Below are 27,418 nucleotides of genomic sequence, written 5' to 3' on the forward strand. Positions count from 1 at the left end.
TTCCGTTTCTTCTTTGAAGGTCCCGCCTCAACATCCGTAGTCTTGGTATCCATTTGGCTTGCTTGAAAAGCCAAGAAAGCTCTCTTCCTTTCCAATTCTGCCAATAAATGGGAGACAGAGGAATATTCAGGTGCATCGCCATCAGAATCCCTCTCTTCTTGAGAGGCGGAAAAATTAGAAGCATCACCATCTTCATCGTTTGATGATAGGATGGCGATCATCCCGTCAGATGTAATGGCATTAAGTAGAGGAGGGTTTAGAACTACGCACCTGTTTCAAAGGTGGCATCTGAAACAATGGGCTCAGGTCGCACCTTCTTTGGAAAAAAGAATCGGGACTTGGTTTTCTCAAGGATGGGTAGGTCCCCTAAATCACGAATGCTCTTACAGACGCAACCCCTATCCTCAAACATAGCGTTAATCATAGAACTCCGACCTAAAAAGATAGAAAATCAGTCATAAAAGATCCAAGGAAAAGGAAAGGCAGTAAAGACAACTTACGTTCGTTCAGGTCCACAAAAATAGGCTCCATAAATTCCGATGGCCACAAGCGGCTCATGCCTGCCCACACTAGGGACTCTTCAGGTAGCGCCCACATTGGTGTTGGTTTCGCCATTAGGGTGCGAAACCAATCACGCCCCTCATGAGCAGCTGTGATAACGTTCGGAAGAACGCTGTTAACAGGACGACGGACCATGACAACAGGTACCACGTCCTCGGAGATCCAGAAAAACTTACTACGCCAATCGGCGGACCCCTTCTCGACTTCGTAACCAAGATTCCTATCGGAGAAGCCTTGACATGTAAACCAACCGTCACGGTTGGCAAGACGGTAAAAAACCGGATAACAGTCAACATGTGGCACCAGGTCACGTGCTATACATACAAATTCGTAGTGACGAATTCGCATGACAGCACGCGGGTGCAGTTAGGAGAGATGAATCCCATAGGCAGTTAGCACCTTCATGAACAATTCGTTATAGGAAAACGGAAATTCCCATAAACGAAATAATCCGAGTAGACGGCCATTTTACCAGGTGGTGATAAACTGGCTATGGAACCGGGAGAAGGAAATTCTGGCTCCCACTCTGGTGGAATGCCATACGTCTCTAACAACTTCTCATATTCTGAACAGTCCCATGAAACTTCTATCTCGTCAATTTCAGTTTGAACGTTCGACATTATAGAAGGGTTTGATAAGAGAATATGAAAAAGTTCAGTGCTTTATCAGAGAGAAAGCTAAGAAGATAATCAGCAAATAAAGGTGATAAAACTCTAATCAGAAGATTTCTCTTCCTTTTATACCCATCGCAATTAATGCGATGAGATATGAACAGTGGAGAGAGAAAGTCATCGCCTAATCAACAACCGCCACGTCACGCGGGAAGTTTGAAAAAGAGAAAAAGTTGCACAGTCGGGTACAGTGACAGACGTAAAAAACGTTCCATCACCGGTTCACGCGCCTGCGAGTGGTCAACTTTTCCTTTTTTCATGATTATCTATACCAACAGAAGATATTTTTTACCTAACTTCAAAATTCAAAAACCCCCAAAATACATTAAGTCCAGAATTTCACCCGCATAAAAGATTTCACACAGAAGAAACACTGTACTGGGGGGACTTATAGAGGTAGGGGTACCAAAAAGACCCAAATACCCTTAAGTACCACCCTCGGGTCATAAAGGAGCCTCTCACATATCACCCGCGGGACATATGGATCACCCGCATATAACGGTAGAGGAAGAATGTCCTCATATCACGCGCGGAAGCATCCTGGCACCCTCAGAAGTCATTCGCAGGACAAGACATCGGTCCGCTAAAATGACCGAAGGGCAATGCCAACTGGACATCTGTCAACATCTAACTACCCTCTAGAAGAACGCCCACGATTGTTACTTGAAGAATACGTGACTTGACTACCAATGAATGGGGGACACCTGGCCAGGTTGTTATAACCGTGCACATGGCCAGGGTGCAATCCGTCCTATCATTGGGTGACGCGTGTCCAGGTTGTTATACCCATGCACATGGGACGTATAGCTCAACCCATCACAAGAGGACACACGTCCAGGCGGTTATCGAGATCTTCTAGAAGAGGACAGCTGGCCCAATCACCTTCCTACATCCTTCGGCTATAAATACCTTGTCAACCTGCATGAGATATTCATTCACTCACTGGTATTCTTACTTACATATACTCTGACTACACTTAGTCGGAGGACTTGAGTACTTTCTCCTGTACGAACGTTACTGATTCTCACGCCGGAGGGTGGATACAGGAAGACCCCCCCCCCCACTCTGTACTTCCTGTAACGAGACTCACAGTGTCTGTTTTGTAGGTTCCGGTCATTGGACTTTGGGAAGCTGTGCTCATACTGTGTTAGTAGTTGTCGTATTTTACCTTGTTGACTCATTGGATCCAAGACCCATACCCGGGGATTGGATCCGTGTTTCTTCACCTAATATATACATGGTGTCCCTCCTCTAATTCAAGGATAAATCATATTCTATATCAAATACAATCTATTCTATGATAATAATAATAATAATATAATATATATATATATATATATATATTCTAATACACCCTCGTAGTCTAAACTAGAGGTTCACGAATGTTGAGACTGGATTTGAAGTCATCAAACAAAAATGTGGGCAAGCCTTTTGTGAAGATATCTGCAATTTGATGACGAGATGGAACATGAAGAACCTGAACTTCACCTCTTGCAACTTTGTCACGAACAAAATGAATGTCCAATTCGATGTGATTTGTTCGCTGATGTTGAACTGGGTTGCTGGACAAGTACACGGCACTTATATTGTCATAATATACAAGAGACGCATGAGATGGTGCACAATGAAGTTCGAGTAATAAATTTCGCAGCCAACAAGTTTCGGACACGGCGTTGGCGACGCCTCGGTGCTGGATCGGGAAATGACGGCCTGACGTTTGGACGACCATGAGAGAAGATTATCACCCAAATACACGCAGTAACCAGAAGTGGAGCGACGTGTGTCAGGACACCCAGCCCAATCGGCGTCAGTGTATGAGAGTAGTTTGCCAACTGACGATTTAAACATGTGCAAACCCTGAGTAATAGTGCCATGTATGTACCTTAAGATGCGATTTAAGGCATTCATGTGAACCGTTTGTGGCGCATGCATATGCATACAAACTTGTTGAACTGCGTAGCTGATGTCGGGGCGTGTAAATGTTAGGTACTGAAGGGACCCAACCAGTTGACGGTATTTTGTACCCCCGTCGTCAAGCGGCAGCCCGACCATGGCACTGAGCTTGGATTTTGTGTCAATTGGAGTAGCAATCGGTTTACACGAGCTCATGCCGGCACGTTCCAACAATTTATAAGCATATTCTGTTGTGACAAGAAAAGAGAGTCCCGCATTCTGGTAACCGAAATGCCCAAAAAATAACTCAGGGGACACAAGTCCTTCATGGCGAACTCGGTGGACAAATGCAGCATGAATTTGTCTTGTAACTAGTCGGATGATGTGACCAAAAGCATGTCATCAACATAAAGTAGGATGTATGCTATTTCTTGGCCCTGCTTATAAATAATAAGTGAATGATCACATTTGCTATGGTGAAATCCAAGTTTTGTTGCGTAATCGGCGAACCGTTGGTACCAAGCGCGTGGAGCCTGTTTGAGGCCGTAAAGTGACTTCTTTAACAAACAAACGTGGTTCGGGTACCGAGTGTCCCGAAAGCCTGGTGGTTGATACATATACACCGTTTCCTGTAAGGTACCGTGCAAAAAAGTGTTTTTGACATCGATCTGGTGTATGGGCCAAGAGTAAGATACTGCTAGCTATAGAACGATGCGGATGGTAGCTAGTTTTACCACCGGACTAAATGTTTCCCCGCAATCAATTCCAACCAGCTGAGACCTACCATCACAAACTAAACGAGCCTTGTAACGCTCTAAAGAACCGTCAGATTTAGTCTTATATTTAAAAATCCACATACTGCGAACCATATTCGCATGATTAGGTCTCGGGATCAAATCCCACGTATTATTATCAATAAGGGCCCGGAACTCATCGTTCATGGCCATGTTCCAATCCTTGTTACGGAGAGCAACGGTAGGGTTTCGGGGAAGAGGAGAGAGTGTGGAAACATTAAGATTGACAAATGGTTGTTGAGGTTTGGATACACCGGACATACTGCGAGTATGAACTGTGCAAGGGGGTGGGTTCGGTTGGGTTGTGGAATCCGTAACCGGGAGGGTGGGAGTAGCAGTTGGTTGGTGTGTGTTCACAACAGATTGTTGTGTTGAGGTGGGTTGAGCGGTGGGAGCCGCTGGTGTCGGTTTGGGACGGCGGGAGTAAGTATTAACTAACGGGGGTGTTGGGAGATTATTTTTAGAAGGTGGAATGGAAGGTTGAGTAGCAGACCAGAATAAAGTATTTATAGAGGACTGATCAGTAAAAAATTTGTATCAGGCAGGATCAGTCGGAGCGGGATTAGCAAATGGAAAGACTGTCTCGTCAAATACGACATGACGGGATATGGTGATTTGTTAAGTTTGGGTATTGTAGCTTTTGTATCCCTGGTGGTTGGATGGATAACCCAGAAGGACACAAGGAGCGGAGCATTTATTTAGTTTGTTAATGTTAATGGAAGGTGTGAGGGGGTAACACAGGCACCCGAAGGTGCGAAGGTGTGTATAACTGGGATGTCGGTTGTAAAGGAGTTGGGTAAGAGAGATATTGTTGAGGGTGGCGGACGGTAGGATATTGAGTAAATAGGTAGCATGTTGAAGGGCATGATGCCAAAAGGTTGTAGGGACCGACGAGTGGGCGAGGATGGTGCGAATGATGTTATTGATTTAACGGATTTTTCGCTCGGCTTTCCCGTTTTGTGGGGATGCGTATGGGCAGGAAAAACGAAATTGTAGGCCGTTTGAGGTACAAAAGGATTGAAACAAAGAGTTATTGTATTCACGACCGTTATCACATTGTATGGTTTTGATTTGCTTGTTGAATTGGATTTTCATGAGTGTATCAAATTGTTTAAAAATTGTGAAGACCTGTGATTTATTAGTGAGAGGGTAGGTCCATAAAAAATTTGTTTTATCATCCAAAAATAATATGTAGTAACGATGACCACTGGATGATAGAACAGGCGATGTCCATAAATCGCTATGTACAATATCAAAAGGTAGATAAGTAAAAGTAGTAGACTTGATAAAAGGTAATTTAATATGTTTCCTAAACACACAAGAAGAACAAACAGAAGAAGATCGTTTATTACTTGAATCAAAAGACAAATTGTTTTTCAAAGATAATAAGATAGATGATCCCGGGTGATCGAGACGATGATGCCATAGCTCTTTGGTTGTTGATGCAAAGGCTGCTGGACTTGTAAGCTTGGATGGGGACTGGAGAGTAAATGGATAGAGGTCCCCGGTGCTGTTGCATCTAAGGATGGGTGTGCGCGTTGGGAAGTCCTTCACATCAAAACCAAACGGGTCAAATTTCATTGAAAGGTTATTATCAGTTGTAAAACGACGTACTGACAAAAGGTTTTTAATTGTATCAGGTACGTGAAGTACGTTAGACAAGTTTAAAGGTGGAAACGGGTTGGGTAGGTATTGATGTCCCGTACCTTGGATTGGAATATGGGACCCATTACCGACAATAATGTTCCGAAAAGGACCCTTATTAAAATAAGACGAGAAGTTACCTGAGGAGTGTGTCATGTGTGCAGATGCTCCCAAATCCGCATACCAGGTATGATCAAGAGGGTGAAGAGTCATAGTATTGAAGGCTTGTTCAACATCGGTCGGTGTATGTAACACCCCGACCAAAGGCGGATTATACATCGGGGCGCCACATATTGCTTCATTACTCGCGACACTATTGGTGTCAATATTTATTTATACACATTTTATCGCGCACCGCGCAGCGGGGAAAATAAAGAACATAAATCAAACATAAATCAATATATTATAAATTATAACATTCAAACAACATGAACTTGTCTTGATACATTTTAATTCTAGGTCCAAAAGTAAAAACATCCTACGTGTCCACAAGCTCCAAAACAGCTACTGCAAACCTGAACATGTGTTAAAATAAACGTCAAACACTTGCGTGTTGGTGAGAAATCAAGTTTAATAGATAATCATAGATAATCACAGTAAATCTGCGCGCAACACGTGTATGTCTAGAGTTCAACAAGGGTGTAATCAGATTGTGATCAAGCCTAAGATAGTTCATAGATCATAGTTCAATCCATGCTCCCAATTGAGCATAAAAACGAGAAAACATCTGTGCAAGTGTAAACAAAGAAAACCGTAAACGATAGGTCTCCCGTGTTCAACTAATGGTACCAACGGAACTGCGGAATAGGCCGAACAAAGCGGTTAATGATACACACATACAAATAAACAGCCAAGTAAACGTCCTCAACACATGGGATACTGCGCGACTAAAGTTCATAAACAAGTTTAAGACTCAAGTTTTGTATGAACACATGAACATCCCCAAAGCATTTAAAATAAAAAGGGATTAGATACGAGATAACTCACATGATAAACGATGCGGTGGTAGATAAAGCAAGAACCAACTTTAAACAAGCACAAGTTAACCTATAAATAAGATTATTGTTTAATGATTTGTTTTAAGTCTTGATTATAAGTTAGCATAATTAATAAGTAAATTATAATATATATATTACCGGAAAAGCAGGAAGAACAAGGAGGAAGACGGAGGCAGAGAGGAAGACGGCAGAGAGAGCAAGGAGCAAGAGAACAGGAGAGATTAAGTGTTTTGTGTGTGATGTGTTATGAAATATTATTATTATTTATAGAAAAACCCTAGGAGACATAATCCCTAGAAAAGGGGAAAAGATCTCAAAAAGCAAAAGATATCAAAAAGCATAAGAATCCAAAAGCAAAAGATATCAAAAGATATGGCAGCTGCAGGGGGCAAGATAAAAGCTGACAGGGAACAGTAACAGGCATGGGCGGTTCAGATAAAGGTACTGGTCAAGCATGGCAAAAGCAGATCTCAAAAGATAATGTCAGTCACTTTTTCTACCAACCAATGGGGGTTGGTACGCATGCTGCGCCGAAAGTAACTATTCAGACATTAGATAGGTTAGGTCAACAGCACAGAAGATAAGACAACACAAAGCATACAGGCTGGAATAAACAGAAGATACAAGGGTTAAGCACGGGAAGGCTGAGTGCGCGAGCGCGAAGGCTGGCACAACAATCCTTAGCGCACTGCGGGAAGAATCACATCCTTAGCGTGCTGCGTGAAGAACAAGAATTCTAAGCGCATCGCGGGAAGAACATACATTCTTAGCGCATTGCGGGAAGAACATGCATTCTTAGCGCGCTGCGAGAAGAGTTCCCTTCACGCATTGCAGGAACAAGATGTCTTCACGCAGGCTTCCATGTAAGGAGTCTGGCGCGTGGAGCTGCAGACATCCTTAGACGGGAAGAACCAAAGGACAAGCAAAGAGGAGGGAAACAAGGCGTAAGGGCGGGACGGCGACAAGAGGGAAAAGAAGGCGGAAAGAGAGAAGGAAGAGGGACGGGACGGCGGAAAGAAAGAGAGAGAGAGGCGGGAAGGAAAATATATATTATTATTAAAAGTAAAATATAAGTATAAATATTAAATAATAAAAGAGAGATCGGGTCAGAGAAACGGGTACCTGGGTCGGGTCGGATCGGGGCAGATGTCACAGTCTCCCCTACTTTAAGAAATTTCGTCCCGAAATTTATCTCGAAGTAGGTTGCGCAGAGAACAGGTGCGGGTACTTGATCTTCATTTGATCTTCCCTTTCCCATGTAAACTCGGCTCCGCGCTTGGACTCCCAGCGAACTTTCACGATAGGGATACGACTGCGCTTGGTTTGCTTAACCTCGCGATCCATAATCTCAACAGGCTTCTCAATGAAATGCATGGATTCATCAACTTGAACTTCATCAAGTGGAATGTGAAGGTTCTCGTCAGCTAAACACTTCTTGAGATTGGAAACATGGAACGTTGGATGCACATTACTGAGCGCGAGCGGCAGGTCAAGTCTGTAGGCAACTTTTCCCACACGCGCGAGAATCTTGAATGGACCAACATAACGAGGAGCAAGCTTACCCTTCTTCCCAAAGCGGACAACACCTTTCCAAGGCGACACTTTGAGGAGAACAAGATCACCAACTTGAAATTCGAGAGGCTTTCGCCTACGATCTGCGTAACTCTTCTGTCGGCTTCTGGCAGTCAGCAAATGATCACGGATCTTGGCGATTTTATCGGTTGTCTCTTGAACAAGTTCGGGTCCTGTGATTTGAGTTTCACCCACTTCGCTCCAACAAATCGGGGAGCGGCATTTACGACCGTATAGTGCTTCAAATGGGGCCATACCGATACTGGAATGATAGCTGTTGTTATAAGAAAACTCGATCAAAGGCAGGTGTGAATCCCAATTACCTCCAAAATCAAGAACACAAGATCGGAGCATATCCTCAAGAGTTTGAATAGTTCGCTCAGACTGACCGTCAGTCTGAGGATGATATGCCGTACTCATGTCCAAGCGAGTTCCTAGCGCAGATTGGAGAGATTTCCAAAAGCGAGATATAAAACGGCCATCGCGATCGGATATGATGCTCAAAGGAGTACCATGGCGGCAGACGATTTCCTTGACATAAAGCTGCGCGAGATGCTCAACACGGTAGTTTTCACGAATGGGCAGAAAGTGAGCAGATTTAGTCAATCGATCCACTATTACCCAAATGCTATCATGTTTGCTTGCTGTCAAAGGTAACTTGGTAATAAAGTCCATCGCTATACCTTCCCATTTCCACGTAGGAATTTCTGGTTGTTCGAGCAAACCAGATGGGCGTTGGTGTTCAGCTTTAACTTTAGAACAAGTCAGGCACTTAGCTACGAACACAGCAATATCCTTTTTCATACCGGGCCACCAATAAGTTATGCGCAAATCCTTGTACATCTTATCAGCGCCGGGATGAATAGAATACCGAGATTTGTGCGCTTCACTCAGGATATCAGCGCGAAGATTCTCATCACAAGGGATCCAGATGCGATTGAGATAGCAGAGAATTCCACTCAGATTAGGGACAAAGAGTGCTTCCGCGCCACACGCTAACTCGGCGCGAAGGTTACCATTACTGATGGATGCGCGCTGCGCGTCACGAATACGCGATTCAAGGTTGCTTTGAATCGGCGCGAAGTGAAGCTGGGTGCGCGGCAAGATACAGTTAAGTTGGCAGGGTTTTCGGCTGAGCGCGTCGGCTACCACATTAGCCTTACCAGGATGATACCGGATCTCACAATCGTAATCGCTGATGAGTTCGTTCCATCGGCGTTGCCTCATGTTAAGTTCCTTTTGATCAAAGATATGCTGAAGGCTTTTATGGTCAGTGTAGAGGATACACTTAGTACCATAAAGGTAGTGTCTCCAGATCTTCAAGGCAAAAACAACTGCACCAAGCTCGAGGTCGTGAGTTGTATAATTCTTTTCATGAACCTTGAGTTGCCTTGATGCGTAAGCGATAACCTTGCCTCGTTGCATAAGAACACAACCGAGACCTTGGTTGGATGCATCGCAATACACGACAAAATCATAATTACCCTCAGGTAGTGCAAGAACAGGAGCTTCACACAACAAACGCTTGAGCGTTAGAAAGGCTTCTTCTTGCTTCGAGCCCCAAATATACGGTTTACCTTTGTGCGTCAGAGCTGTTAAAGGCAAAGCGATCTTTGAGAAGTTCGAAATGAAACGCCGGTAATAACCAGCTAAGCCCAGAAAGGAACGGATCTCAGAAGGAGAGGATGGCGTAATCCAGTTCTTGATTGCTTCAATCTTGGATGGGTCGACATGAATACCCATCTTGTTTACAACATGACCAAGAAACTGTACTTCATCAGACCAAAATTCACACTTGGAAAGCTTAGCATAGAGTTGCTCGGCTCTAAGCTTTTGCAATACCAATCGGAGATGTTGCTCATGCTCGGCCTTGGTCTTAGAATACACCAGAACATCATCGATAAACACGATCACGAATTTATCCAAGAAAGGCCTACACACCCGATTCATAAGATCCATGAAAACGGCGGGTGCGTTGGTTAAACCGAAGGACATGACCAAGAATTCAAAATGGCCATAACGAGCTCGAAAAGCAGTCTTCGGAACATCTTCATCGCGGATACGCAACTGGTGATAACCAGAACGGAGATCGATCTTCGAGAAACAGGAGGCACCTTGGAGTTGATCAAAGAGGTCGTCAATACGCGGTAAGGGATACCGGTTCTTAATGGTGAGTTTGTTCAACTCGCGGTAATCAATACACATGCGAAACGATCCATCTTTCTTTTTAACGAACAACACCGGAGCACCCCAGGGCGAAGAGCTAGGGCGAATGAATCCTTTAGCAGTCAACTCTTGGAGTTGGCTGGCCAATTCTTGCATCTCAGCGGGTGCAAGACGGTAAGGAGATTTAGCAACGGGGGAAGCACCAGGGACAAGATCAACACGAAACTCGACTTCACGAGCGGGAGGGATACCAGGAAGATCATCAGGAAAAACTTCAGGAAAATCACGCACAACAGGGATATCGCGAAGCTTCTTTCCTTCATCGGGTTTAACCACATGGGCTAGAAATGCAATACACTTCTTCCGCATGAGTCTTTGGGCTTCGGCGCAAGACATAAGTTTAAGACCACTGGAGGGTTTTTCGCCGTAGATGTGAAGATCACCATTTTCTCGAGGAATGCGAATCAACTTCTTGGCGCAAATAACTTCGGCGCGATTCTTCGAGAGCCAGTCCATACCAATGATAACATCAAAGCTTCCAAGAGGCATAGGGATGAGGTCGATCAGAAAATCGTTTTCGTTAAGGTTAAGCGTGCAATCTTTAATTACCGAGTTTATTAAAACAGTTTCGCCATTAGCCAATTCAACTGAAAAATCTTCTTTTAAGTTATCGCGCGGTCGCGCAAGCTTCCGCTCAAAGGCGCGAGAGATAAAACTTCTATCGGCGCCAGTATCAAAAAGCATAGATGCATAAAATCCGTTAAGCAAAAATGTACCATTAACTACGTCGTTATTCGCTTGCGCTTGGTGCGCGGTTATGTTAAAAGCTCGGCCACGCGTCACTTGGTTCGAAATTTGGTTCACCGGATTCGCTTGAGTAATCTGAACTTGTAGCCTTGGGCACGCGTTCCGGAAATGACTTGGATCACCGCAGTTAAAGCACGATCTGGGTCGTGGGTTTTGGTAAGTTGGCTGTGGGTTCTGCGGGTAGGCTGGTGGTGTTGGCGCAATCGGATTGGAGGGAGGGGTTCTACAGTACTCAACGGAGTGACCTACGCGGCCACATCGGTTACATTGTCGACACGGGACTTGAGGGGGGTGATGAAGTCTACAGGTTGGGCAAAAGGGTTGGTTTCCTGTGTAAGGCTTCTTAGTTGGCGGGGCAGGAAGTGCTGGATTGGTTAAGGCATAGTTGTGGACTACAGGAGGTGCTGGGTAGGTTGACAGTGGGTTAGGCGCGTAAACTGGAGGTTGGTAAGCCGGTTGCTGGACAATGGGCGGGTTGGTAAGCGCATAGGCTTGTCTGCGCCTACGTTTCTGGTTATGGTTTGAGGGTTCTGGTTTGGTTTCTGTTGGTTCAGGGACAGTCTTGGTGGGTTTGGTCTTCTCAGTTCCCCGCAGGAACAGGGTTCCTGCTCTGACATGGTTGTCGCTGAGCACAGCGGCCAATTCGATGGCGTCAGAGAGGGTTACTGGGTTTCTGGCCCATACAGAATCTTGAATTTCCATGGGGAGACCCCCAAGGAATTTCTCGATGGCTCGGCGGGAAGGGGTAACAAGGTGAGGGACCAGTAAGCTTAGCTCGTGGAAGCGCGTCGCGTACTCGCGCGCTTCACCGCTGTATTGCTTCAAGTTCCAGAATTCTTCCTCCAGGCGCTTAACTTCGTTGGGAGGGCAGAATTCTCGCGTAAGAGTTTCCTTGAATTCCTCCCATGTCATGCTAGAAGCAGCCTCTGCGCCACGCGCATGAGCTACTCCATTCCACCATGTAAGCGCTCTGGATTCCAGGACACTGGAAGCATATAGGGTTCGTCTTTCTGAGGGGCATTGGGTATGGAGGAAAGTGTTTTCAATCTTCTCAAGCCATTGGAGCATCACGGTGGCTCCTTCAAGACCTGTGAACTTCGGAGGGTTACCCGCATTAAAGGACTTAATGTTATAACTGGAGGTATTAGCATTGTTTTGGCTCAAAGCTTGGGCTATTGCGGCGGCCATTTCCTGGGAACGTTGCTGTCTACGCATGCGCGAGGCTTCTCTTCTCTGAAATCGGCGAGATAGCGGAGGCATTCTATAAAAATTTTAATTTTAGTTAATATCTTGGTTTTAGCGCAAAGTTTTAATCTTATAAAGCTTGGTTTCGCAGAGTTAGACACTATCAAAAGTTAAAGTAAAATAAATGATCCTAAATGCAGACTTTAATAAAGGTAACAAATTTGAATCAAGAATCGGCAATTCATGTATCACCATGACTTTCCGAATTCTCAATTTAAAATGACTAGTAAACGAGTATTGGAGATTGACGATTCATGTATCACCATGACTTTTCAATCTTCAATATAAAACATACAAGAAAATGAGTATTGGAGGTTGACAATTCATGTATCACCATGACTTTTCAAGTCTCCAACCTCAGAACATAATCGTAAATGGAAATTGAAAATCAACTATTCATGTATCACCATGACTTTTCGGATTTTCAAACCCAACAAACGAATATGTAAGAAAAATCAATAAAATCGAAATTCAACAAAAATCGAAACATCGCGAAATAAAACATAAAATCATATACTGCGCAAGTGCGAGCATATTCATAAATAACGAGTAATTAACAATAAGCGCGCAAACATGAGATTTCTCTCATGCGCGAGAAGGGACTCTTAGGTATTCTAGGCCGTTACGTCTAACCACCTATCCTAAGTCAACGAGCTCTGATACCAATCTTGTAACACCCCGACCAAAGGCGGATTATACATCGGGGCGCCACATATTGCTTCATTACTCGCGACACTATTGGTGTCAATATTTATTTATACACATTTTATCGCGCACGCGCAGCGGGGAAAATAAAGAACATAAATCAAACATAAATCAATATATTATAAATTATAACATTCAAACAACATGAACTTGTCTTGATACATTTTAATTCTAGGTCCAAAAGTAAAAACATCCTACGTGTCCACAAGCTCCAAAACAGCTACTGCAAACCTGAACATGTGTTAAAATAAACGTCAAACACTTGCGTGTTGGTGAGAAATCAAGTTTAATAGATAATCATAGATAATCACAGTAAATCTGCGCGCAACACGTGTATGTCTAGAGTTCAACAAGGGTGTAATCAGATTGTGATCAAGCCTAAGATAGTTCATAGATCATAGTTCAATCCATGCTCCCAATTGAGCATAAAAACGAGAAAACATCTGTGCAAGTGTAAACAAAGAAAACCGTAAACGATAGGTCTCCCGTGTTCAACTAATGGTACCAACGGAACTGCGGAATAGGCCGAACAAAGCGGTTAATGATACACACATACAAATAAACAGCCAAGTAAACGTCCTCAACACATGGGATACTGCGCGACTAAAGTTCATAAACAAGTTTAAGACTCAAGTTTTGTATGAACACATGAACATCCCCAAAGCATTTAAAATAAAAAGGGATTAGATACGAGATAACTCACATGATAAACGATGCGGTGGTAGATAAAGCAAGAACCAACTTTAAACAAGCACAAGTTAACCTATAAATAAGATTATTGTTTAATGATTTGTTTTAAGTCTTGATTATAAGTTAGCATAATTAATAAGTAAATTATAATATATATTACCGGAAAAGCAGGAAGAACAAGGAGGAAGACGGAGGCAGAGAGGAAGACGGCAGAGAGAGCAAGGAGCAAGAGAACAGGAGAGATTAAGTGTTTTGTGTGTGATGTGTTATGAAATATTATTATTATTTATAGAAAAACCCTAGGAGACATAATCCCTAGAAAAGGGGAAAAGATCTCAAAAAGCAAAAGATATCAAAAAGCATAAGAATCCAAAAGCAAAAGATATCAAAAGATATGGCAGCTGCAGGGGGCAAGATAAAAGCTGACAGGGAACAGTAACAGGCATGGGCGGTTCAGATAAAGGTACTGGTCAAGCATGGCAAAAGCAGATCTCAAAAGATAATGTCAGTCACTTTTTCTACCAACCAATGGGGGTTGGTACGCATGCTGCGCCGAAAGTAACTATTCAGACATTAGATAGGTTAGGTCAACAGCACAGAAGATAAGACAACACAAAGCATACAGGCTGGAATAAACAGAAGATACAAGGGTTAAGCACGGGAAGGCTGAGTGCGCGAGCGCGAAGGCTGGCACAACAATCCTTAGCGCACTGCGGGAAGAATCACATCCTTAGCGTGCTGCGTGAAGAACAAGAATTCTAAGCGCATCGCGGGAAGAACATACATTCTTAGCGCATTGCGGGAAGAACATGCATTCTTAGCGCGCTGCGAGAAGAGTTCCCTTCACGCATTGCAGGAACAAGATGTCTTCACGCAGGCTTCCATGTAAGGAGTCTGGCGCGTGGAGCTGCAGACATCCTTAGACGGGAAGAACCAAAGGACAAGCAAAGAGGAGGGAAACAAGGCGTAAGGGCGGGACGGCGACAAGAGGGAAAAGAAGGCGGAAAGAGAGAAGGAAGAGGGACGGGACGGCGGAAAGAAAGAGAGAGAGAGGCGGGAAGGAAAATATATATTATTATTAAAAGTAAAATATAAGTATAAATATTAAATAATAAAAGAGAGATCGGGTCAGAGAAACGGGTACCTGGGTCGGGTCGGATCGGGGCAGATGTCACAGTGTATAGCTCGCTTCCGACGCCGCGTAAGCCTGTTGGGGTCATGGGCCAAGAATTCCATGTCCATTAGCTGTTGGCGGACCATAAGCTGGGTTTAAGGACTGTCTTGGGCACACTGTTGGAGGCTGCTGCGTAGGGTATGGGCAAGGTGGGTAAGCCCAAGTTTGTTGGCCCCATGGAACCTGTTGAGTGGGCCAAGAAGGGTTGTTGGGTCGGTAATATGGCTGACCAAAATTCTGGTGATAAGATGTTTGACCGTATCCCAGGTGTTGATGCCCAAGCCCGTAAACCTGCTGACCCGAGCCATACCCATGCTGACCAGGCCCTTGCTGACCCGAATACCCCCTGCCACGACAGCTTGAAGACCGTCCTTTACCTCGACCACCACAACCACGTCCTCGTCCCCTAGAACCAGCATGGGAATCGAACTGGTGGTAGTGTGTGTCGTTGGTGTGGTTATTGGAAGCATGAAGGGCTGTACCACCAGAATGAAGCGAGCTAATAGCGGTCTGATGTTGTTTCCTTGTTTCGTCGTTAATGAGCTTAGATCGGGCTTCGTAAAAACTTGGCAGGGGAGTAATGCCTTCAAGAATTTGAGCTGTGCTTTTGTAATTTTCATTCAAACCTGTTATGAATTGAATCACCAACCTGTACTCTTCTACCGGTGCGTTCACATTAGCGAGTTGATCGGACAACATTTTTAGGGCTTGACAATATGCTGACATGTTTGGAAAATCATCCAAACGGGTGGAGGCGAATTTTCTGCCAAGGTAGACGACTCGTGTGGCTTGGTTATCTTTAAAGATATTCTCCAAAGTTTTCCATGCTTGAAGAGCAATGGACTGGGGTTCTAGGATAGTATGTAACAGATCATGAGAGATGGTGGCATAAATCCACTGGAGCACAATCGCATCTAATCGACTCCGTAGATGCTGATTCAGTTTTATCTGTTGATGAGGAAGCAGGTTTGAGGGCCTTAGGATCGATGTGGTCAGTAACCTCGAAAGCTCTGTAATGAATTCTGAACAACTCCGCCCATGAGTTGTATTGGGAGCTTTCCGTTTCAAGAACAAGGGGGGATGAAGTTCTTGATGTTAGTAACGGTAACCACTGGATGTATTTTATCCATTTAGAAGAAAAGAGAAAAAAATCTGAAAAGAAATTGATCTGAGAGGGAGAAAGGTGATCAGAGGAGGGAAGGTTTACAGCTAGGGTTACAGAGATGGCTATGATACCATGATAACTGATAAAATTCAATGATTCTCATAAACCAATAATCCCTAATATATACATGGTGTCCCTCCTCTAATTTAGGGATGAATCATATTCTATATCAAATACATCTATTCTACAATAATAATAATAATAATAATAATAATAATATGGGTTAAGTTATTGTACAAAGGGTAACAAAAATAAGAAGTGTAAGAAGCCATAAATAATTGACATATGTCAAGTGGGGACAAAAAGAAAAAAGGAATAGAGGTAATTGTACACATTTTCTCTCTCCACATGCAAGGCATATGTTAATACCCCCCTATCATTTTAGAACGTTTATAACTTTTTCGTATGATATTTAAAAAAAAATTCATCATAATAACAAGCTTTTTTTAATCTTTAATATGAGTATGATTTTTGTTATATAAAATTTAAAACAAAAATCACGTCATTGTGTCTTCTCGCACACCATTGTGTCTTTTCGCCTATCAGTGTCTTTTTTTCGTCATTGTGTCATTTCGCACAACATTGTGTCTTTTCGCTTATCATTATGTCTTTTTTCGTCATTGTGTCTTTTTTCGTCATTGTATCTTTTCACTTATCATTGTGTCTTTTTTCGTCATTGTGTTTTTTCGCACAACATTGTGTACTTTCGCTTATCATTGTGTCTTTTTTCGTCATTGTGTCTTTTTGCTTATCATTGTGTATTTTCGCCTATTATTGTGTCTTTTCGCTTATCATTTTTTTTGTCATTGTGTCTTTTCGCACACCATTGTGTCTTTTCGCCTATCATTGTGTCTTTTTTCGTCATTGTGTCTTTTCGCACACCATTGTGTCTTTTCGCTTATCATTGTGTCTTTTTTCATCATTGTGTCTTTTTTTCGTCGTCGTGTATTTTCGCACACCATTGTGTCTTTTCGCTTATCATTGTGTCTTTTTTCGTCATTGTGTTTTTTCGTCATTGTGTCTTTTAACTCATCATTATTTTTTTTTAAATACTAATAACACCGTTGTGTAATAATAATATGTAAAAATAATAACAAATTATCTAATATATAAAACACAATGATTAATACATGTTACACCAATAACTTGAAACGTAAAACACAATGGTGAATACATATAATACAATGACCTAAAACGTAAGACACAATAGTGAATACATATAACACAATGACCTAAAACGTAAGACACAATGGTGAATACATATAACACAATGACCTAAAACGTAAGACACAATGGTGAATATATATAACATAATGACTTGAAACGTAAAACACAATGGAAACAACATATTACACAATGACACAATGAACAACAAAAAAACATAATTAAAAAACCCATTAATTTTTTTATTCTTATATAACAATATGATACTCATATTAAAGATAAAAACGCTTATTATTATGATGACTTTAAAAAAAATAATGTCGTATGAAAAAGTTATAGACATTTTAAAATGATGGGAGGATTTACATGTGTCTTGCATGTGGAGAAAGAAAGTAAACAAATGTGGGTTATTACCTTCATGTCTTTCCATTAATTTTTATTTATTAAATTAATCTCAGCTATTTAAATCTAAGATCAATGAACTGGATTCCTTCTCACTCTTCTCATTTTTATTATCTTTTGTATTTTAACTTTACCCTAATAATATAACCATATATATCTTCTAATAAAAAGGACTAAAATACATTTGCACACCAAATATGAAAAAAACCGAGATACAACATGTTTTGATGTGAATGTTGTCTAGGGCAATGATTAGACAAAGAGCGTCCTTAGATGTTAATTAGTGGTTGAGGGATTTGAAGCTTAATCGCTACATAAGTTAATGAACGGATTAAGATTTTATATAGAAAAAAGAAATTTACTGAATGATAATAACATATCATAAACAAAACAATCCAAAAGATACGAATATTATTCACCTACCAAATAATTTTATTTGGAATCTATATGAAGTTACAAATATTTTGTTTAATAAGAAAATGATATTAGATTTTAAATTGTGGAAAAGTAAGATGAAAAATAGCAGTCTTGGTGAGTAGTGTGGAAGGTGCAACCATAAGGTAGTTGGGTTGGCCCTAGTTAGAGGTTGACATTAAATCATATGATAAGAAATTATATTTAACCCTCTATATCATGACGTTTACACAAACAAGTGAACAACATCCATCTAGTTCACAAAATGCCTTTTGATCAGCTGAATTGTGCAATCAATATCTTCATGATAGAGTGGATTGAATTTATGACGTTCTGTTGTTAATTTTATTTATTAGCTTGTTTCGAGTTAAGAGGGTACTTAATTTAATGGGTGTAGACTCATGTGTGTATGTTGAGAAAATGCTACCCTTGTTTAAACACATTAATTAAACACCAAACTAATACAAGGGTCGTACGAGCTTGTTCGGGTGGTTAGGGGTTTTCTCCTAACAAGGTCATGGTTCGATTTCACAAATCACAAGTGTATATCACTTATTGGAGAAAATACTATTATAAGAGGATTCGAAATTGGGTGATGCGTGGTTGATGTATGAGTTTCTCTTCAAAGATCTGTCAGCCGTATGACGTCATTTAAAAAAAACTAGTATTAGTTAGCATAATTTATAAACGAACTAAAATTCTGAAATTGCAACACAACACAAGATGTAGTTATAAAACATAATATGAATAACGTTAGTTTCAACTAGTACTGATATAATAATAATAATTATTATTATTATTATTATATAATAATAATAATAATAATAATTATTATTATTATTATTATTATTATTATTATTAAAAGTTGTTTCGTGAATTATTGCTTGTGAATTTGTTCATTTCGTGAATTATAGACTAACTCACCATTACCTAAAAAGACAAAAACATATTTTTTAATAACCACACGTCATCTTAAAGTTAAGAATGTTTTAATTAAAAAAATGATAGAATCAATTATTGACTAAATAGCCAACTTTTTCCTCCATTTTGAACTATTTTATTAATATATAAAACTTTAAAAATAAATTACCCGGAAGTCTAGAACTATGTACAAACGCTTTTACTACATGAGCTTAAATCGATTTAGTTATCTTTTATAAGAACTTGTATTAAGATGAGTGATGAATGCATGGGTGAAGTGGCGTGAAATCACGCCATGAAACACCACGTCCCTTATGTATGGTTCATGGTTATAGAGGAATGGCGTGATAATTTTATGTAAATGGAAACCAAACCAATGGCTATCATGTCGTTCAACGAAGAACTGATCATTAACTCGTTCTTATATTTAAAAAATATTTACTTAACTTTCTTTATAAATATAATCCATTTAACACTTGTTTTAATACACTTTCAACATTCCAACCATTTTGATCCTTATACATTATATTACATTTTTAAAATGAATATCTTAAATACACTCTTTTCATCATGTAACACCACTGTAGTAAAAAATTTAAAAATAAGGATGATGAAAGCTCAATGATCACGAGACTCGAAAACCCATTTGGAAAGAGATTGTGACTCCCTTCACAACGGTCTACTTTGTGACTCCTTCACCAAGAACATCGTTTTTGACAAAGAGCAATTTAGACGATAATTCCTAATGAGCAAACAATTATTCCAAAGGATAGCTAACAACGTGAAACATGAGCTGCCGTATTTCATAAATGACATACGATTCTAGACGTAAAACAGTTATTCTTTTATTTTTAATTATTATTTATTTATTTATTTATTTGTTTATTTGTATTCACTAGTTGTGGAGACATAGTGGAAAACTTAAATACAAGTGTGAAAATTGTGTGAAAACTAATATGAAAGTAAAAACTCAAATGAAAAGTGGAGCCACTCTGTCTACCACAATAGTGTATTTACTTGACGATTTACCCCACATATTGTGCATGTTTTGGCATATGAGGGCACGTACATGTTATCTATAACAATACTAATGTACTATCTATGCTAGTAACATTAATATCATCAAATAATTGTATACATCTACAAACTTCTAACAATCAAATGCACTAATACTTTGGAACAGTTTATTAAAAATGGATTTTCATTAGATTTAGCACATTTTTTCAATCCATTTTTTTATACATATAAAAGAATAGCTGAGTCTTCGTTAAATTGAACCTGGACAACCACGCCGGAGCTCTTGAAAGTTCTAGTGTGTACATAGACTCCCAACATTAAATGTAAAAGTACCAACATTTTTAATTATAGTAGGTTTATAGATGAAACTTGAGTGTATACAACCTATCAAACATATATAAAAGATCTTTTGATGTAACATAACGACATTGAGGTTTATCAGAGTTTATTAATGAGCTCGTGTACTTGTCGAAACAGTCTTATGTGTTATTAATTTCCGTAACTTAGTTAGTTTGGTCTACCTATAGTTCATAATTCTTTTTATTAATCTAAACACCAAGTTCATGCCAAAATTTGTTCACCAAGATCAGCTTCTTAATAAAGAATTATTACAATTTTCAAATGAAAAAAATAGATCTTGATCCAAGTATCAAAGGAGAAGTGTTTTAGCAATACTCTGGCGATTTTTTTTAGGCAAGGTCGTTGTTTCGAGTCTTGTTCGTAACAAAATATCGTTCGTGAAACAAGGTTTCATCACAGTGAGCCTTCGAGTGGTGAGTTTTCCCTGAAATTAACGACGGGCCACGTCACCGGTAGGGGTGCAAACAAGCTTAACCGAGCCGAAGCTCGACCAGGCTCGAGCTAGGTTTGTTTCAAGCTCCTTTTCTAAAGCTCAAGCTCGGTTGGGCTCATGCTTGACTTGTTTATTATGTATTAACTAATTATATACATATTTTTAATAATTTATATATTTTGAGAAAAACTTTAAACAAACATAAGCTCGGCTCTAACTCGATAATTTTGTTTTCAGCAGGATCGGTTTTGACATTCAAAAGGGGGTGGCGACACAGCTTGTTGCCCGCTTACCTGCATCTTTATTGTAATTGGATCATTTTATTTGAAATGAAATTTTTTGTAGTTAGTGTTAAAAAAACATAAAAGTCAAAGATATAAGAAATAAAAATATGTAAGGCTCATTAACAGGGCCGGCTCCGAGGATTTAAATAGCTCGGCCGAGCTGAAATAAAAATGCCCGTATAACTTAAACAGACTATGGATAAAAAAAGGTTTTTAAATGCTAGATTCGTACCTAAAGTCACGCAACTTGAACATTTTAATTGAGGGGCCGAAAATATTACAAAAGACAAACAAAGAACATAAATAAATAAAAAAAACTAAAAAAACCCAGCTCTTACATGGTTAATAATTTGGTTTGGGCTATGAAAGAATATATAATTAATTTGGGATGTTCACTGTTAAAATTTTTTAGAGCATAATTGACCAACTAAATACACATAATATTACTTAAACTAAATGAGCTAAAATCTAGATTAGTGACAGAACTAAAACATTTTAACTGGAGTGTCACAAATTGTTGTTTTATGCATCCACATGTTAATATCAAAGGCATATGATTAAGTATTATTTCCTTACTTTCTCTCTTTTATTAGATAAATAATCATTAACTGGTTTACGTCAATATAGGATCACCAATAATTTAACTTTTCAAAAAAGTTAAAACTTTCTAGCTCTCTCTCTATATATATTGATTTCACATGTATTTTAAATGATAGAATGAAACTCGAGTATTGTTTAAGATTTTTATTACAAATATATTTTTTTAGAGAAATATTTAAAAAAAAATAAATATGTTTTGTTTATTAAAAAATAGAGTAAGTCGTATAAATTTATAGCCTATAAAACTAGTAGAGTGATATAGAAAATATATTGATTAGATAGAATTAGAAGAAAAAAAAAGTCATTTGTCATATTAAATCATTTATTAATAAATAAACTAAAGTAAATTAAACCTTTAGTACGAAAAACAAACTAATAATATATTAACACCTTCAAAAAAGTGACGTGCATAAAGGTAACTATTGACAATTTTGTCAGAAACCATCAACTTTCGATTAATAATAAAATAACAATTTTCTTTCTAACCAACCTTCTTCTTCTTCATTTCTTTGTATCTGCAACTCACATCAACAAAACTTCTACTATTATAAAAAAAATTAAAAATATATAAAAAGTTTCAGGCCCCTAAAAATTAATTTCCTTGGCCGGTTGTTCGACTCGCCCTACCCTAAAGACGGCCCTGCTCATTAAAGCTGGACAAACCTAAACAAGTTTTCCATACAAGACTCAAACTCGATAACTAAACGAGCTTTATATGAGGTTAATGTAAACGTGAATGACATTTTACCAATTAATTTACCTGCTGGCCGGCCGTACTTTATTGGTAGTTCACAAAAAGATCTTGACCCAATTAAAAAGATTTTTAAATCGATTTTTTTTTGAACGACATTAAATCGATTTCTTTAGTAAATAAATGATAAAATATTACAAGAAAACAGCCGTCTAAATTCTAATTTTTAAATGATCTCGTTTCCATTCAAAAGTAGTAATAATAATCTTCCCCAACACAACACATCAAAACAAAAAAAAAACAAAACAAAACAGTAACATAACATGAAGATTCAAAGAAAATAAATAAATAATAATACAAATCAAATCAATAAAAACACCACTTTGTTCTTCTCTCCACTTCTTCTGTTACTTTTGTGGATGCTTTTACTCTATATCAATCAACAGATTCCAACAAGGTGATTCCTTTCTTCCAATTTCTATATGGGTTTTCGTTAATTCGAAATGGGTATTTGTTCATTTCTCTTAATTTGTTATGATTTGATCAGAAACTGATGCATTTGTTCTGGGTTTCTTGAGCTTTGATTTCCAAGATTTGATTTTTTTTACCCCTAATTTTGAAAATTGGTAAATCAGTTATGTGAATGTTGAGATTCTATGACATGGGTTTGATTTGATTTAGTTTAATGTTTCAGTTTTCGATCTGTACGCTAATCTTTTACAGTTTTTTACTAGGTTTCTTGAATTTAGAATATGTTTTAAGGAGTTAGATGTGAAGTAGGTTAAATTTGGGTCTGATCTCATATGGTTATTACTTATTATGATAGCAAGTTTTTATATTTACTTTCATTTTAGTTGAAATTACTTAATAAATACTTAATAAACATGGTAAATGAACTAACTTTCTTGATCTTTTTCATTTGACAGAGTTTAGTCGGTGTAGCGCGATCGATATATGAAGATCTTGTGAGAATTACGCGCGGTTGAGTTGTAATATTATTTAGGTTTTGAGAACGGGGGGAGTTAGATCATGTTAAAGTTAAAAGAACTTAAATTTTTTCATACCGAAAAAAGATGGGCATTTCCTCTTGCAATAACATCAATCGTATGTTTATTCCTTTTAGCAACTTGTTTCAATATGGGCGTTCTTCCTCCTTTGTACAAGTTCAATTCTTTTTTCCCATTATTCAACATGCGTGTCGCCTCAAACCAATCAATTCCGCATTTTGCTGAAGAAAAAATCAAGTTAGATTCAAATCCTACTTCACAATCGCGCCCTTCAGTTCCTCATTTTGCGTATTTAATTTCTGGATCAAAAGGGGACTTGAATAAGCTTTGGAGGACGCTTAGAGCATTGTATCATCCGTGGAATTATTATGTTGTCCATCTTGATCTTGAATCGGAAGTTGAGGAGCGAATGGAGCTTGCGTCGCGAGTTGAAAAGGATCCGATGTTTGTTGAAGTTGGGAATGTTTTTATGATCACGAAAGCGAATATGGTGACATATAGAGGGCCCACAATGGTGTCGAATACACTTCACGCGTGTGCTATTCTTTTAAAGAGGAATAAAGACTGGGACTGGTTTATTAATCTTAGCGCTTCTGATTATCCTCTAGTAACTCAAGATGGTAAGTTCTTTGCTATGCATGGTATACGAGTTATTCAATTAATGATATTGGATTAAATGCTGTGTTTAGACATTAGATTGTCATAATTTTTCCTATATTGCTCACTTATACATAATGTAGTGTTTCTATGATGAATTTGTTTTAAAGGGGGCAATTTTCAATCCATTTAGAAAACTAGCTTAATAGGAAACGGATCAAACAGGTTGAAAGTTGCCCATACTGTATTTTAAAGCAAAAAGCTACTAAATCATTTTATCCAAATAATTTATTTATATTGCAATATATAACTTAAGCAATCATATTTGGCAAACTTATTATTTTCTACAAAGTCAATCGTTTGTGGACAAAGAGTGTTTTTGGTCACCAAAAATTACCCGTTTTGACCCAAACTCATCCATTTTGCTACCTCTAATCTTTTAAAGCAATAACCTCCTAAAGCATAATAATGTTCTTTTTTTATCATTTTTGCTAGAACAATGGTCTATTTGCAACTAAAAGTCAATATTTCACAAATGATGTCAGATCAAGTACTTGAACAAAACTGATTGAATCCTTTAATGTTTTTTTTTTCAGATCTTCTTTCAACATTTCGTAATCTGAATCGAGACTGGAATTTCGTTGAGCACACAAGTCAACTGGGATGGAAGGAGTAAGCAATTTCAATCCGTTTATGTGAAATGGGGTTTGGGCTTTTTTTTTTCATGCTAAATGGTCAAACGGCTGAAATATTAAAATCCCAATGGAAATAAAAAATGATTTACTAAAAAGTTTATATCTTTACTGTTACAATATTTCATAATCATATTTGATGTGTTAATAATCTGTAGAACTTAAAGATGACAAATATGTTTGTGGGTCAACCAAATCCCACCAAACCCGTTCTGACCCATGATCCGATCCTCCCGTTTGGCCACCTACTTAAATTTAATCTGCGTGTATTATCTGCAGGGATCAAAGAGCAATGCCGTTAATGATTGACCCTGGACTATACGAGAATAAAAAATCTGATATATTTTGGGTGCAACCAAACAGACCTTTGCCAACAGCATTTAAATTGTTTACCGGTAAGTTTTGGCTTTCGGCCCAATCCCTAATGCCATGCATTTTTATATAAATATTTCAACATTTTCATGTTTAAATTGTTTAGCGGTAAGTTGGATCAAAATCAGCAGTTTTTAGGTAAATGCAAAAAGAACATGAGATTTTGTAGTGATATTTGCAAACATTGTGGAAACTTTTAAGGGCAAATTGTATAAAAGGTAATAAACTTAAGACTAAAACTTCCATAAAAAGGGTAATCTTGTAAGTTCTAAGTTACCTTGTTTCCACTCTCCACAAAAAAAGTCAATACAGTCAACGTTACCTAGACGTCAGGTGCCACATCATCATTATGACTAATAATTGTGTTAATTACCTTTACAATTCAAACTTTTTGAAAGTTTAAGCGTTTTTGTAAGTGAAATAAAGCATGTTACCTAAAGTAGAAATTGGACCAAGTTTAAACGCAAATAGGCTTGTAAACGAACCGAACGTTCTGTTCGTGTTTCTTTGTTTAACTTTAGCTAAACAAACAATCGAGCGCGAACAGTTAAATGAACACGGTTTTCTTATTCATGTTCGCTCGTTAACAAAATGAACTTGTTCATGTTCGTTTATGTTAGTTCATTAGAAGTATAAACGAACGGTTCATGAACATAAACGAACAAACATATTTGAGCTAAAACTAGTTAAAAGTAACGTGAAAACAATGTGTCATGCCTAAAAAGTTAACCATTAAACCATCAGTTCACTGAACTTTCGGTTTGTTTGCAAGCCTGACGCAAACCATCATATTTGGTGCTTTTATTAAAAAAAATGTTCATCTTTCCAAGTCTAAACACACCCAATGTTATATTTACAACTTCTTTGTACAACTACTTAAAAGAAAGTAAAAAGAATCGTCATTCTTTTGCAGGATCGGCTTGGATGGTATTATCGCGATCATTTGTAGAATATTGCATATGGGGTTGGGATAATCTACCGAGAACTCTACTCATGTACTACACAAACTTTGTCTCTTCACCCGAAGGCTACTTTCAAACGGTTATATGCAATGTTCCCGAATTCATTCCAACCGTGGTTAACCACGATATGCACTTTATTTCATGGGATAATCCACCAAAGCAGCATCCGCATGTCCTCAACATTAACGACACTACTAAAATGATAAAAACCGGTGCTGCATTTGCCCGTAAGTTCAACCAAGATACAACGGTTTTAGATAGAATTGATAGTGAGTTATTACACCGGGCCAATGGGAGTTTTACACCGGGCGGATGGTGCAAAGGTAGCCCGACATGTTCTAAGGTCGGGAAGCCCACACGGGTGAAGCCTGGACCGGGAGCTAAAAGGCTTAGAAGACTTGTAAACAAGTTGATTCAGTCAGCTAAAAGTGGAAATCAGTGTCGATAGGTTATATTCTTTATTTTTTAGGGGGAGTATTTGCGAGAGACCAGAAGTTAGTTTTGGTCATATGCTATAGCAGTTTTGTATTATCTGAATATATGTTATATATATATAAAGAGAGTTATGTACCTGTTTCTCTTGTTAGATTATATGACATTTACTTGCTTATGTTATACTAGTTCAGCATGTAGCCCATTGGGTCTTAGGGTTTTAGCTTAGTGTTATCTGAGCATATGTTGTAGCATTTTTTTATTACTGGACTATATATTACATATATATAAACAATTACTAGTAGGAGAGCCCGCGCGTAGCGGCGGGTAAACTTGGTTCTGATTATAATTCATTGTCATTGACAAAGAACGAATTTAACAAAGCCGCTTTAACATAAGGTAAAGTGAAGCCGATTATGCGAGTTAACGACTATAATGTATAAACTAAGATAAATCATCGAATCTTTAAGAGATTATCTAAACAAAAATCAAGTCCAATGAACGGACCATTGGATGTAACTCGCATAATTCTTGAAAGCACAATTATTATCAAACCAACTGCCGATTAAATATTAATACGCACTATAATAGAATCCTTAATCTAAACCCTAACACACTAACGTAGCTTTTGACACCAAAAAAACCAAGGCTAGTCTCATACTCTCATAGTCTCATACTCTGACCACTCGTCAGTTTCTGCTAGATTTAATCTCTTCAGCAGATTAAAAAAATATACATGTATTACACTTTTCATAAATGTACATCAGTTTTACTAAACTCACTCTGAAGTGTGAACTATTTATAAAAGAAAATTAGACTCCTTGAATATACACATTGCAATTAAATAAAAATCCCGACTCGATTGTTTTATAGGCTCAACTTGTTTCACTCATTTCATCATCATAAACGGTCGTATTGAAATTTTCACAGCTCGAGTTTTGAAAAGTCAACTTTAGGAACCGCATACGAGTATGCCTTGTAGTTG

At 38.8% G+C, this 27,418-nt stretch overlaps 1 protein-coding gene across 1 annotated transcript; it reads left to right on the top strand.

Annotated features, from left to right (window-relative positions):
• Positions 1-22,677: 22,677 nt before the first annotated feature.
• LOC143561347 (beta-glucuronosyltransferase GlcAT14A-like) lies at positions 22,678-26,633 on the top strand. The gene is made up of 5 exons (XM_077049461.1): positions 22,678-22,828; positions 23,298-23,998; positions 24,572-24,647; positions 24,947-25,062; positions 25,953-26,633. Exons 2-5 carry the CDS (start codon positions 23,401-23,403, stop codon positions 26,447-26,449), a joined length of 1,287 nt encoding a protein of 428 aa, XP_076905576.1. The 5' UTR covers positions 22,678-22,828; positions 23,298-23,400; the 3' UTR covers positions 26,450-26,633.
• Positions 26,634-27,418: the final 785 nt, after the last annotated feature.

This window comes from Bidens hawaiensis, unplaced genomic scaffold (genome assembly GCF_021521415.1).
Source record: "Bidens hawaiensis isolate Kalapana, Puna unplaced genomic scaffold, B.hawaiensis_p1.1 tig00020663_1, whole genome shotgun sequence".
Classification (NCBI taxonomy): Eukaryota; Viridiplantae; Streptophyta; class Magnoliopsida; order Asterales; family Asteraceae; genus Bidens; species Bidens hawaiensis.

Bases quoted from the DNA above. Each gene is read 5' to 3' on its own strand.
- LOC143561347 (XM_077049461.1), top strand. From the start codon at position 23,401: ATGTTAAAGTTAAAAGAACTTAAATTTTTTCATACCGAAAAAAGATGG. The intron at 23,999-24,571 runs GTAAGTTCTTTG...TTTTTTTTTCAG, and splicing joins TCCTCTAGTAACTCAAGATG to ATCTTCTTTCAACATTTCGT. The intron at 25,063-25,952 runs GTAAGTTTTGGC...ATTCTTTTGCAG, and splicing joins AGCATTTAAATTGTTTACCG to GATCGGCTTGGATGGTATTA.